Source organism: Propithecus coquereli, unplaced genomic scaffold (genome assembly GCF_000956105.1).
Source record: "Propithecus coquereli isolate 6110/MARCELLA unplaced genomic scaffold, Pcoq_1.0 Scaffold52, whole genome shotgun sequence".
Classification (NCBI taxonomy): domain Eukaryota; kingdom Metazoa; phylum Chordata; class Mammalia; order Primates; family Indriidae; genus Propithecus; species Propithecus coquereli.
In genome coordinates, this window is record NW_012151063.1 from 1,063,100 (window position 1) to 1,077,174 (window position 14,075).

A 14,075-nucleotide genomic window follows, 5' to 3' on the forward strand; every position below is an offset into this window, starting at 1 on the left:
CACGCACGCAATACATGCATTCACACACATATCTACCTACATCTACATGCATGCAACACATGCGTTTATTTACACGCACACAATACATGCATTCACACACATGTCTACCTACATCTACATGCATGCAACACATGCATTTATTTACAGACACACAACACATGCATTTACACACATGTCTACCTACATCTACATGCACGCAACACACGTGTTTATTTACATGCATGCAATACATGCATTTACATGCATGGCGACGTACATTTACGTGCATGCAACACATGTGTTTGTTTACATGCACGCCTACCTACATTTACATACGTGCAACACATGTGTTTGCACGCATGCAATACATGCATTTACATGCGTGCCTACCTACATTTACATACATGCAATGCACGCATGCATTCATTTCATCCCCTCATATATGCATGCATTTACACATTCGTCTATTCATTCATTCATTCCTTCCTTCAGGCGCGTATTCACTCATCCGTGCATTCCATTCATTCATTCACTCATCCACAATGCATTCATTCATGACTGTGTGCATTCACTCGTTCCCTCAATAACACAGTTGTTAGTGTGTTCGACTCATCCATTCGCTCACGCATACGCGCATCACTCATTCATTCGCACCTGCATTCACACGTTCCGCATTCTATTAATTCATGCCATCACGAGCATGCATTCCTTCACTCACCCATCCAAGCCCGCACGCATGAGGTCACTCACTCATTCACGTGCTGACTCATTCACTCGTGTGAGCATCCAACTCATTCATTCCCTCGTTCATAGAGTCACGCCTTCATTCAGCGCGCGTCCAGTTATTTTTGCAGAGTCAGGCTTCCATTCACGCATATTTACAAATGCATTCACGCATGCAGCGGCTGCGCCCGGCGTGAAACTCGTGCCATCACCTGCGAACGCCTTCATTCCCTCGTAAATGCAAACAGAGATCCCCCAGTCGCTCATTCAGTCACTCGAGCATCGTTCATTCACGCCCCACGTACATTCACGCACACCTGTGTTCGCGCAGCCTTGAATACACGCGCGCGCGCACAGCCGGTCGTTCGCTCACCCATCCATGCATCGGCTGATCGCTCATTTACTCTCTTTTCCTCTCGCATTCACTCACGCACGGACACATGCGCCCCTGTTTTCTTCCCTCGCGCATGCATTCAATACTTTCGCCCCCCCACTCCCAGCACATTTCCAGCGCGGCCTCCACCCCGGCTGCGCGCTGGCCTTGGGCCCGGGCCCTTTAAGCCACGGCAAACATTTACTTTGGGGCTGGCTGATTAAAGGTTAAATGTCCAAACCTAGAAACCGCGAGCTGCCGGATTCCGCAGGGAGGGGGCCCGGCGGGCGCGGGGCGGGGCGCGGGCCCTGGGGCGGCCCCGGTGCCTGGCTGGGCCTCTCTCCCCGGCGGCCCCGCTGGCGCGCGGGGGCTGCAGCGCGGCGGCGGGACCCGGGCCCGCGGCTACTTGGCGCAGGCGGGGCAGTGCTTCCGGAGAGGGGCCAGTCGCGGGCCGCGGGGCCTCCAGCGCCGGCCGGGGGCAGAGGCTGCGGGAGCGCCGAGGAGGTGTGTGGGGGTGCCGGGGGCCGGAGGGCGGGGGACGGGGGCGCAGGCCCTGGAACAAGGCTGCTGGAGCGCGGAGGAGGTGCGGGGCCTTGGGGAGGGGCGCGGGCCTGGAGCGGAGGCTGCGGGAGCGCTGCGGAGGCACGGGGGGCGGGGTTGAGCAGGGGACGCTGGCCCAGGGTGGGGACAGAGGATGCCTGGGACGCATAGGAGGTGCGGGGCGCGGCAGGGTCTCGAGGGGAGGCGGACAGAGGCTGCCCCAGAGCGCGGGGGAAGAGGTGCAGGGCATGGGGATGGCGGGGGTGGCCGGGCGCAGGTGCCACGGGGTGCGTAAGGGGCCGCAGTGGAGGGTGTCAGGAACGCCGCGCTGCCGCCCGCAGGCCTGAAGTCCCCAAGGGTCCGCGCGAGACGGCGGCGCCTCTGCTCTGCGGGCGCGTGGCCTGGGCGATCTCCCCACTGCGCCTGGGCGCACGCCGGCCCCCTGCGCCCAGCGACTCGAACCATGTCTGGTGAGTACTCCAAGACCCCCTGGGTTCAGCCTGCCGGAGCCCAGTGTCTCGGAAGAGATTGGTCTGCGCTGGGGAGACCCCTTGCCCCCCACCCCCCACTCTGACCCTTCTATTGTCCCGAACCCTAGTCTCTCACTCACTGTGGCAGCCAGGCCTTCCCTTAGGGGTGGGGTGAGGGCGCTGGCGCCTCGCGCTGGTGGAGACCAGGGAGGGTCCCAGCAGTTGGGACGGGGTTATTTATAGCACGTGAAGGGGGGCAGGGATTTCTCAATTTTCCTTCTGTGGAGCGTACTCCTGGAAATTTCAGTGGACTGTCTGAGATTTACTGCCTGGGAGACGCATGCGAAGAACTCTGTACCCCTAAGACGCCCCTAACTCCGGGAAGACAGTGCTTTTGAGTCTCCAGAGTTCAGACCATGGGCTTAATTTCTTTTTTTTTAATCAATAAAGATCCTGTGTTGATTCCCTGGCAAGCAGATGGGCGCACAGCGACTTCAGGCAAGGCCTGGCCCCCGCGCCCCGGCTGGGCCTTCAGATTTGGACAGTTGACTTCAGAGTGTGATGACGGACTGTAACCCCAACCCACCGGAAAGACAGCAGTCCTGCTTTTTGTTTCTTGTTTTTAATCATTGAGACACCCTCTTTTTGTACCAGACCAGACTCAATCATTCATGAGTGTGTTTAAAAACAAACAAACAAAACAGATTACTTTTTTGTTCAGAGGAGAGAGTTGGTCATTCCCTGAGCTGTGTCTGTCCTGTTTTCCCCCATTCTGGCCTTAGAACGGAAAATCGTCTGGGCGGGGGTACTAGGGGCTGTTTTCAGGAGGTGCGCGGTAAAGATTCTGCTCCGAGGAACCGCAGAAAAGATTCTCTGTTTCAGGGACAGGTTTGCAGCGCTGCAGATTCAAAACCGCATGTTTCCCCGAGGCAGCTACGGTCTGTATAATGGCAGCATTCACGGCGGACATTCGGACACATCTCGATCAGCCTTGGAATGTGCTGGAAGGGGAGATTCAACTCTTTGCAGAAAACAGAAAGCACCTTTGAGTCGCGAGAAAGGGCCAAGGGGGAAGCCATCAGTGTTATTCTGGGGGGCGGTTGGAAGATGGATTCAGGGCAGGGAAGCAGGCAGGCAACGGATGGGTAGGAATAAACATTTCTGGCAGACGTTATGAAATTCTCAGCCACTGCAGTCTCCAGGCTGGACGTGACTTTGTGAGAATGTCTGCTTTCTTGGCTCGGAGCTGGAGTACGGCGACAGATTTTCTTCCGTTTACCCACTGGTGTTGATGCTAAAAGTTGGCATCCTCACGAAATGATAAGTGGAGAACTGCCCCGTTCTGTGCGGTGGCGTTGGGTAACTGGGGATGTCCTTTGGTGCCAAGCAAAATTTGATGACAGGTAGTTTCTTCAAGACAAGGCAGGGTGGAAACTGAACACCCACCAATCCATTTTCATCCTTTGGTGCGTTAAAAACCACTGGTCTGTCTTTGCCCTTCAGATGGATTTTGTTATATCTCACGTGCGCCCATGGCAGCCAACTTTCAGGGCTGCACCTTTTTTTCAAGCAGAGTGAGATTTTGGGTCCTGGGATCCTTGTTGCTGGGGAGAGAGATCCTGCGTCCACTGCTGCCATCTTGTGTTTGTGTTAACGTGATCAATGACCACCCCCCCCCGCACCCCGTCTCTCTCTCCTCCCCGTCAGTCAGGAAGCTGTTGGAAAGATCACCTGTCCTCATGAACCCCCATGAGCTTTGATGTTTGTCCATCTGTGGGCGACCTTCCTCCCTCTCCACACCTCAGCCGTCCGGGGCCCCCAAGACCTCCTAGGGGGTGTGTCACTTGGGGACCACAGAATTATGCCCGGTCTCAGGGACTCGTGGCGTCTGCATGCCTTAAACGTTGGTGTTTCTCCTGCAGACGTTACTGGGGTGGCCAAACTGAGTGAATGGGAAACATGAAACGGTTGAACATGTCATTTTTCTAGTCTCTAGTTTTATGACTCTTCCATGGTGGCCCATGTCACCAACAATGATGGAAGCCTCTTTGAGCTAAGTAGGTGTCAGTTTCCGTAGCCACAATCCAGGGGTGTCTCTGTGCATTTAGAGAATAAATGAGTAACTAGAACATGATCTAGTGAGATATTTTTTATGCTTTTGTGTGAAATAATTTAATGCTCTTTTTAGAAATATCCAACCAAAGGAAAAAAAAAAAAAAAGAATCAACTTTTCCTGTAGCTCTGCTGGGATTTTTTTCCCCCTTTGAGATGGATCTAATTCAAATAGCTTAAATATTAAATAAATAGATGATTATGCTGCTGGAAATGTCGCTCAGTAGGAAAAGAAGGTTTCCCAGCCTGGAGAGGGCTGTTGATTGTGAGGTTAAACCTTGAGGGGTCACTGGGTCGAGCATTAATGCCCCAGCTTTCTGAGTTTCAGGCTGGCATAACAGAGTCCCACAGACCGGGTGGCGTGAACAACAGCCGTTTGTTCTCTCACAGCCTGGAGGCTGGAAGTCCCAGATCAAGGTGTCTCAGGGCTGGTTCCTCCCGAGGCATCTCTCCTGGGAGTGTAGACGCCGTCTTCTCCCTGTGTCCTCACGGGGTCATCCCTCTGTGCACGTCTGTGTCCTCATCTCCTCTGCTTATAAGGACACCAGTCCTGTTGGATCAGGGCCCACTCTAGTGTCCTCAGTTTACCTTAATTACCTGTATAAAGACCCATCTCCAAATACAGCCACTTTCTGAGATACTGGGGGCTAGGGCTTTGGCACAGGAATTTTGGGAGGGGTCATACTCAGCCCGTAATGCCTGTCAGTTGTAACCAGTTCCATTATGACCTCACGAAGAGCTACAACACCATTGCACACGATTACTTTTGTTGATCACTGTGGCAATTTTTTTGTGTCTTCCCCAATTCCTTGCTTTGGGCCAATTCAGCTAGATCTTCTCCCTCACTGGACAGCAAGAGGGACGTTTCTATAATGCAGATGGGACCTTCTTACAGAGCTTGGACCCTCAAAGAGCTCCTGATAACTTGCAGGATGAAAGAAAAATTCTGAATGTCACTTTCACAATCCTCCTCCCCTGACCCTGTGTCTGCACACCCATCCTTGTTCTCAGCTCCAGCTAAGCCGGGAGGATTTGTCCTGCGCGGATGCTGCATCTAACCACTGATCTCTGCCCCTCGCCTCAGCTCACGTATTGTTCTTTGGCAAGTTGCCTCATCTGTCTTTGCTTTCTTATTTTTAGTTTAGTTTATTGTTTGAGGCGGGAGGGAGTCGTTCCTTTGAGGACTTTGGAGTCAGAGGGGACAGTCACTGAAATCATAAAACCCTGTTGTTTTTTTTTTTTGGTCTTTGACATGCATTTCAGAGTTGGGATGGGCATTCGTGATGGGAAATTTACACACCACGTCTAGACATTCCTGGGTGGAAGGGAGCAGTATTGATTCTTGTTTATCAATCCATTGGCAGGTTGATTGATAAGTTCTTCCTGCGCTTTTAGCCCTGTGCTTTCGTTCTCCTTTCAGAACTTCCAGTGACCAGAGCACTTCCTTTCCTAGAGCAAGTGCCTTGTGGTGTTGAAACCGTTCATTTCTTAGGCCTGCCGTTCCTCACTGGGCCGCAGGAGTCTGAGAATAGAGATTGTACCTTGTCAGCCCTGGGATGCGACACCTTGCACAGAGCCGCCTGCTTGAGAGATGCCTGGGGGAGTAGTTGCAGACTGGGCTTCGGTAATGACCCCCCTATGTCTGCCTGGAACCTTTTTTGGAAATAAGATCTCTGCAGATATAATCAGTTAAGGATCTCAAGGTGAGATTGTTTTGAACTTAGGGTGGACCCTAAAGCCAACAGCAGGTGTCTTTATAAGAAGAGGAGACGCAGACACACACAGAGACAAGGCCATGACAAAACACAGGCAGAGACTGGAGTGATGTGGCTGCACTCCAAGGGACAGTTGGAGCCCCCACAGCTGGAAAGGGGACGGCAGGGTTTGCAGGAAGGTCTCTGGAAGGAGAGGAAGTTCCAGGAGAGTTAAGGGGGTGATAGCACCCCTGAAGGATGTGCTTGAGGACCCAGAGGTGTCTGGTTGGACGTGGGGCCCAAGTGTTCAGGACACAAAATGACCGGAAGTATGGACTGGACTTTAATTTGCAGCCAGTGGGGACACCCTTGGCGATCGGTTTGTTTTCAGGGCAGCCAATGATGTCACCGTGTGTCGGGGAGACAGGATGTTGTCGTAAGGATGGAGGAGACAGATAGGCAGGGTGAGAATCTGCACAGAGGAACAGAGAATGCTAAGGAGGTGGAGGCTCAGCATGGTTGATGGGAAGACCCATTTTACACGTGTTCTGTCATGCCTGTCTGTCAAGACCTGAGGTTAGTTTTGCAAGGTCAGAAGCTTGGATTGGAGACAGGTGAATCCCTCCTTACTGGGTGGGCAAGGTAGATATTCTGCCAAGCTCATTCTTGTAGGACCAACCATCTTGGTACCATGGGTTGACCTCAGACTCCTATGTCAGGAGGAACATCCAAGAGCCTGGCCTTTGGAGTGTGACTTAGGCCTCCTTCTCAGACTCAAACTGCACAGGGACATCGATTCCGCTTAGCGTCTCGGAAGTAGAGACAGAACAGTCAGCCCAGGAGGAAATCTTGAACTGAAGCCCATGCCTCTGGGGTTGTTTTCCCTTTTGTCTATATTGTTATAGACAAAAGGGAAAACAATATAAATATATTGTTTATATTTTCTAAACGATGAGCTTCTTTTCCTTGCTACTCTTTAATTCAAATCATCTTTAAACAACGTTAATCAGATTTCAACAATCTGTAAATTGGGGATTATATAAAAGTTAGACTACAGCCAATGAAGACTAAAAATTGTAAATAGCACTTTGTTTTCAGTTCAACTTTATGTTTAGTATGATTCTCTTCATAACGTGTGCATATCTCTATACACACGTTATAATGTATATATCTTGATTTATCTTAGTTTTTACTTTGCCATCTACCTTAGCATTTAAAAATATATATAATTAAATTAAGTGAATACAAGCCCATGTTCCATATGGAACACATACTCAAGTACCTGCCTAAGAAATAGTGTGTGATCAATGAATGTGCAGGGGCTGCGATATTTGGTCTGGGTATAAAATTTTTGTGTGGTAAATGAATGTGCAGGTGTGGGTATAAAATTTTAGGATGAAGACCATTTTGGTCAGAATCTAGGTATGATGCTTTGCCTTAGTAGACATTGCTGATGATAAGAAGTCTGACCCTTATCCTTTGTAGGATTGCCCTGTATTTTTTATTTTTATTTTTTGGAGCTTTCAGGGTGTTCTTCTTATTTTTGGTATTTTCAAATTCCATAAAAAATATTCTCAAGATGAAGACTGTTTGTTGTTTATTCTACATACTCTGTGGGCTTTTTAAAATCTGCAGACTTTGACTTTCTGCTGTTAGAAAATTTCCTGTTTAATTTCTTTGGAAACTTTTCTGTCCTGTTTTTCCCCTCTCTGTTCTCTCTTTCCAGAAGCCATGTTGGTGAACCTTCTGAATTAATCCTGTAGGTTTTGAGCTCTCTCAGAACTTTCATTTGTTGTTTTATTCTACTTTCTGAGAGATTTCCTCAGTGACATTTTTCATACCTCTGTGATATCATTTTCATGTCAGTAAACCCTATTTTTAATTTCTAAGAGCTATTCCATATCCATGGATTGTTCTTTATCTATAGCATTTGATTCTTGGTTTAAAGATGTACATTTTTTCACCCAGTCTCTTGGAAGAATGCTTATCACTGCAGTTGGAGTGCGCAAGTGTCTGTTGTTTGGTTATTCCTGGAATTTCTGTTCCCTGGAATGCCTCATGCTTCTAGAGTTCTTCCCACCCCACCCCATAAGTTTTCAGTTCTCTCTTCTCTGTGGAAGATCTTTTTCAACTATCTGCTGATTCTTTACATCTACGTATTTAAAAATGAGTAATGCCAGTCGAGCTCTGCCTACAGGCAAAGCTTGCCTACTTGTCTGAATCTGTCAAGGTTATGTTACAGGTTAGGAATTCCACTTCTTCGTGGTGGTGAATTTTTCTGAGACCTTTCATTCCCTTTAGAGTAATCTTACCATCTTTTTTTTCCTCCTTGGAATGGGGCATATTTGACTTTGGAGAATTCTGCAGAATTTCAGGGAATTCCTCCGTCTCCAGCCTCTTGTCCACTGCTGTTCTTGGGATGCGGGTCCAAGCGGGGTGGACGCAGGCTGTCTGGGCGGGTCATCTTGCTGGTTCTGGTAGCGGGGCTCCTTCTACATGCGCTGAGAGCTGCCTTCCTCCTCTGCAGCCAGAGAGCTGCAGAAATCTCTTGTTGGCTGAGGGCTCCCTCCTGCCTTGCTGGTGGCATTCTTTGGCACACTTTGTAGTTCATTCTCCTTTTATCTCAGGGGCTGGGGAGGGGACACTGGGAGCCTCCCAACCTCTATCTTTCCTTGGAAGATTCCCCTTTCACGTTTTAATCATGAATCTGCATTGGACCTTGGAAATGTCATGTCAGACAGGAAAACCCACAGGGCGTTTGATCCCATTGATGTGAAATGTCCAGAACTGGCAGAAAGTGGAGTAGTGGTTGCCAGGGGCTGGGGAGAGGGGAGAATGGGGTGTGGCTGCTAAGATATGGCATCTCCTTTTGGGGTGTTGGAAATGTTCTGGAACTACGTGCGAGGGGTGGTTGCATCAACATGCTACATGAAATTAGTGCAGCAATTGAATTGCTTACTTTGACATGGTGCATTTTGTGTCGTGTGACGTTTCTGTTAACTTCTCTAAAAGTTTGCATGGAAAGGCAAGGCTCTAAGGGATTTGTGTCTTGAGGTGTAGGAAGGCTCACTGTGCTTTTCGGAAATACGTTCACACTTAGGATTCCACAGCAGGCTTTCCACTCGGTGACTCTTTCTGCCTCACCACCCTCCTCTAAGGTATGGGTCAGAGAAGCCCCAGGAAGGCTGGAGATTTGGCTCTGTTTGGGGCGTTGTCTGATTTTCGGGGTCATGGACGAAGCTCAGACAGCACCATTGCCTCAGCCGGCTCTGGGTTTGCTGACACTGATCCGGAATGTCTGTTTTCTCTGGAATCTCCTCTGCCTACAGACGGAAGAGCAGCGTCACCTCAGGTGAATGAACGGGGCTCTGACAGCTGCACCTGTTCTCGGGAAGCAACTTCGATCTGAGCTCAGGCCTTCGCAAATATCCGAATGAATCATAAGCACCGTTATTATCTTTGTAAACTCAGTTATTCAACCAAAAACCCTATGAACTGACCGATGATAATGATATAGAGCTGAATATATAATCTATAGACTGTATATAGGAGGATGATACGTATAAATAAATGGATAAATACGTAGTTACATAGATGGATGAGAATACATGAGAAATGACAGATAGGTGTTCCATAGATTATGGATTGGTAGATAATTGATAGATGATATAGAGATAATGGATAGATTATAAGTAGAGAGATGATAGCCAGATAGCTTATCAATATGTAGATAAATTACATAGATAATTACATAGATAATTACATAGATAATGAATACATAGATAATTAATTTCAATTACATAGATAAATAATACGTGATAGGTAGATATAGATGAATGGATGGATGGGTAGATGGGTGATAGATACATAGGTGATGGATTGCTAGGTAATTGATAGATGATACCTATAGATAGATACATAGGTAGATAGATATAGACAGGTGATAGGCAGATACCTTTCCCTCTGCATACTGCAGTCCTGCAGTTCGACCTCTGCGATACCCACTCACAATGGAGATGCCAGGAATTCTCCTTCCTTCTTAATCCAAGGGTGGGGGAGACGCACCTACAGGAGCGCCTTGTGCAGGTGCATTTTGGGATTTATACCACCAGGATGTAAAGGTCAAGGAGACGCCCCCCTGGGAACTTCCCCTGTGTGTTATCTTCAGCGGTGACCTGGGTTGGCCTTGGCTGGAGCCCCACGTCTCGGGGCGGGCACCGCACTTGCCTACGAGCTGCGGGAGGTAATTTCCACTGTGAGCGGGCGGACTGCGCCCGGCGTGGGGTGTCTCAGCCCCGCTGCTTCCCCGCGCACTGCTGTCTCCATCCCCGCGACACGCTCTCGGGGGCCCACGAGTCAAGTGGTTTAAAGGTCGCTGTAAAATTTCACATCATCCGTGTGCACGTAGTCTTAAAATTGCCACAGTTGGATCTGCCCTTAGAGTTTCTTTCTCTCCTACTGAGACGTTAGGAAACTGAGAACAATACAGTTTTCCTACTTCCATCTCGCGGCTGCCTCCTACGTCCTTGAGTCGATGTCATTCAAACAACTGGTGTGTGCAGAATTTAACACATTAACTGCCGTGTGAGTTGTATTTAACTCACGCTGGTTTTGAGCCCGGGGCCTCGTGAAGTGTATGTAACTCAGGGGTCTCTTAACATAAGGAGCCGTGTGGTGTGCAGGGAACTCACGCTGATGCGCCATAGCATGCATGTCACATGATGGGTGGCCTCCGGGCAAAACCCTGCAGTGGGTCCATGCAAATCTTCCATTTCTTAAAGCGTTCTTCCTGTGTTTTGTTCTGCTTTGCTTTGTTCGAATGAAAGGGTGTGTGCGAAGCGTCACCTGGGAGCGTTTAGGAATACCGCATAGTGTGCTCAGTGCAACTGGTGACTCTCGAGAGAGGACAGGAGGTGCCCACTGGATCCATCCTCCCCTGAGTCCCCTGAGGAATGTGAATCTGGTGATTTTGTTCATTTTGCAGTGGTCGACCAGGCCTTTGTCACGCTGGCCACCAATGACATCTACTGCCAGGGCGCCCTGGTGCTTGGGCAGTCACTGAGGAGCCACAGACTGACCAGGAGGCTGGTGGTGCTGATCACGCCACAGGTGTCTGGCCCACTCAGGTAAGACTTGTAGGTGCCCCTGCGCCCCACTGTCTCCTCCCCCCAGCAGAAGGAAGGTCACCTGTATTTTACGAGGTCTGAGGAAGTGTCCTGATGACTGACCACCTTCCTTTATAAGCCTGGACAGCCCCTATGGCGAGCCTCTGACACTTGCAAAGTACTTTCAAATTATGATGAAAGCAGAGACACCTGTCTCTACTAAACATAAAAAAATTAGCCGGGCATAGTGGTGTGCACCTGTAGTCCCAGCTACTCGGGAGGCTGAGGCAGGAGGATCGCTTGAGCCCAGGAGATTGAGGTTGCTGTGAGCTAGGCTGATGCCAGGGCACTCACTCTAGCCTGGGTGACAGAGTGAGACTCTGTCTTAACAAAAAAAAAAATCTGAGTTGCGCTTTTAATAAAATTCAGGAAAGCATCAACATATTGATTAAAAATACGGTAGGACAACAGGGCGGGTTGAAAAGGCTCTGGCTGTGTAAAATGGAAACAGAATAAGATGAGGAAATGTTAACAGTAAATAGAAATAAAGTAAATCTTTTAGAGAAATCATTGAATAAAATGAGCCGTGCGGATTGCGGAGTCATCTGTACGGAAAATGTGAGTATCTTTCCAGCATTTGAGAAAAGGCGTCTAGAGAAGGAAGCTCTAAAACAGAGATGCACCTATTTAATAATAGAAAGGTCAAAAAAAAAAAAAAAGAAAGAACGTGAATTACCAAAGATGTACTTGAGATTCCCCGGGATGCAGAAATAACAGGAAAAAATGGGTATCACCAAGCATGAGAAAACTAAATAAAACACACACACACACACACACACACACACACTTACACACACACACACATAGAGAGAGAGGAATTTTTAAAATTGTAGTGATAAATATTTCTATTACTATGTACATACAAGAAAAAGAAATGTAGATTTGTCTGCAGAGGAAAAATTAAAAAAAAAATCTAGATGACAATGTCAAAGGTCAGAAAACAGTGAACACTTGGAATCATGAAATAACGGTTTTAGGACCTGAGAATTTTATACCAAGCCAGGTTTGTCATTCCCCAGAAAGGCAACAGGAAGTTTCTCAAACATGAAAGTGCTTAGGAAGTTTTGTTGGTTGGAAGAAAAATTGTTGGTTGTTCACTCAGTGTTGTATCAAACTACAGAACTCCAGGGAAAGTTAGCAAGACAAGAAGCAAGTAAAAACCTAGTATGAAAAGGAAATAATTGTTGTAAATATATTTACGAAGCTATGCAAATTTAAAGGAATCCATATTATTCAATATCTTTATTTAATAAAGGATAGAGAGATATCACATAACACACAGAAGGAAAATAAAATGCAGGGATCATTATATATATTTTTTTCTGACTGAGAGTTCAGGCAAGAGGCATTAGATAATAAAGTGTAAAATTCACATTTTAGATTTACTGGTAATGATCCTTTATATAACAATCATTGCATATCAGTCACCATTACATAAAGCATGTAAACAGCATCTATTATATATACAGAGGAAAGGAGATAAATGCAGATGCAGAAGTATTTTTTAAAATCTTCCTAGTCCTTAAAGCAAATTACAAATAAATTCATCTAATGAATAATGCATACGATTTCCTTTAAATGGTATACATTATGTAAACAATAATCTCTTCTCTCATCAACCATGAACCACTTAGAAAAACTGATTTTATCGTAATGAGACAAGGAGGCATTTCATATGTTACTTGAAGCAAGAATTAAACGTCATGTTCTTTAAGTATGGTATAATAAAGCTAGACATTGATAGCTACACTAAAAAAGGAACAAGCAAATTTAAAAACATGACCAGTGTCCCCTCAGACATTTTAAATGAGAAGCACTTTCCTAAATAACCTGTTCAGGGAACAGATGAAAGCTTAAATTATATATGACCTAAGAAACTCATTGCCATCTGAATGCTACCTATAAAACCAAAGAGGGTAGCCAAACTGCTATCAGAAAGAAAAACTTAAATGGGTGAAGAAATTACCCAGTTCAAATATTTTTAAAAATTAAAACAACCAAGAAAAAAATACTGCATAAACCAAAGAGTAGGAAGAAGTTCATAAAGGGAAAACAACCCAAAACTAATAATTGGGAATAAGAAATAAATCCAAGTGTTGAGTTATTTTAAAATAAATCTTTGATTGGAGAAAACATAATTGTACAAAACCGAAATCAGAAGGTAGTCATTTAGATGATGGTGAAAGTAAACACTATTTAGAAACTTTTGCTAATAGCATTGGAACTGCTAAAGAAATACTTGCTCTGTGGTCTGGTGTCGGTCCAACGATGACCAATGTTGACATCAGCAGAAATAGAAAACTTGCTGACCCATAATCAGGGGAGAAACTGGGAATATTTTCAGAGCTTTGTCTTGTAGGAAGGCCCCGTGTCTGGGCGTTTTAAGGTAAGTTCTGTTACGTCGACTGTGATGAATGGATTCCCACGCCGTATAAACGACCTTGGAGCCTAGACCAAGATGAATGTGTTCACGTACATTGAGAAACTGTCATAATCTTAAAAACTTGAAATCTGAAACTGGATGTGTGAGTTTGATTGTGTTTTCATATGAATAAAAAAAGCCCCCAAATACAGAATACTAAATAGGCAACTCTAGCCCTGTCGTAGAGAGGTAAATAGTGCTTACTCTAAGACAGCAAAGACGGTTTATTACTTAAACAACATATCAGTGTAATTCATCATATTAATATGGCAGAGAAAGGCAAGGATATGATCTTTTTAATGTAAGAATTAAGCATATAACAAAATTAATTCCACATAGATTATGAATCTAAAGGTAAACATTTAAAGTTTAGAAAGATCTTAGAAGAAAACAAATCAAGGTTTCTCAGCCGCGGGACTGCTGACGTTTGGGCCGGGTGGCTCTGTGGTGGGGCGTCCTGGGCACGGTGGGGCTGCGTCCCTGGGCCCCACCCACCAGCTGCCAGTAGGGTTACCCTCTCCCGGCAGTTGCAACAGCCCAAAATATCTCCAGACGTTCATGTCTGTGGATGTCTCGTTCATGTGAACTCTGGAAATG

General features: G+C 46.8%; 1 protein-coding gene across 1 annotated transcript in view; it reads left to right on the forward strand.

The window, feature by feature from the left end:
- The first annotated feature begins 1,490 nt into the window (after nt 1-1,490).
- The window catches only part of GYG2 (glycogenin 2), a 46,443-nt gene continuing 33,858 nt past the window's right edge, over nt 1,491-14,075 (forward strand). Inside the window, exons 1-3 of the mRNA XM_012656796.1 lie at nt 1,491-1,579; nt 1,957-2,085; nt 10,876-11,017. Coding sequence (XP_012512250.1) covers nt 2,079-2,085; nt 10,876-11,017 — 149 coding nt within the window. The 5' untranslated portion in view covers nt 1,491-1,579; nt 1,957-2,078. The remainder of the gene's footprint in view (nt 1,580-1,956; nt 2,086-10,875; nt 11,018-14,075) is intronic.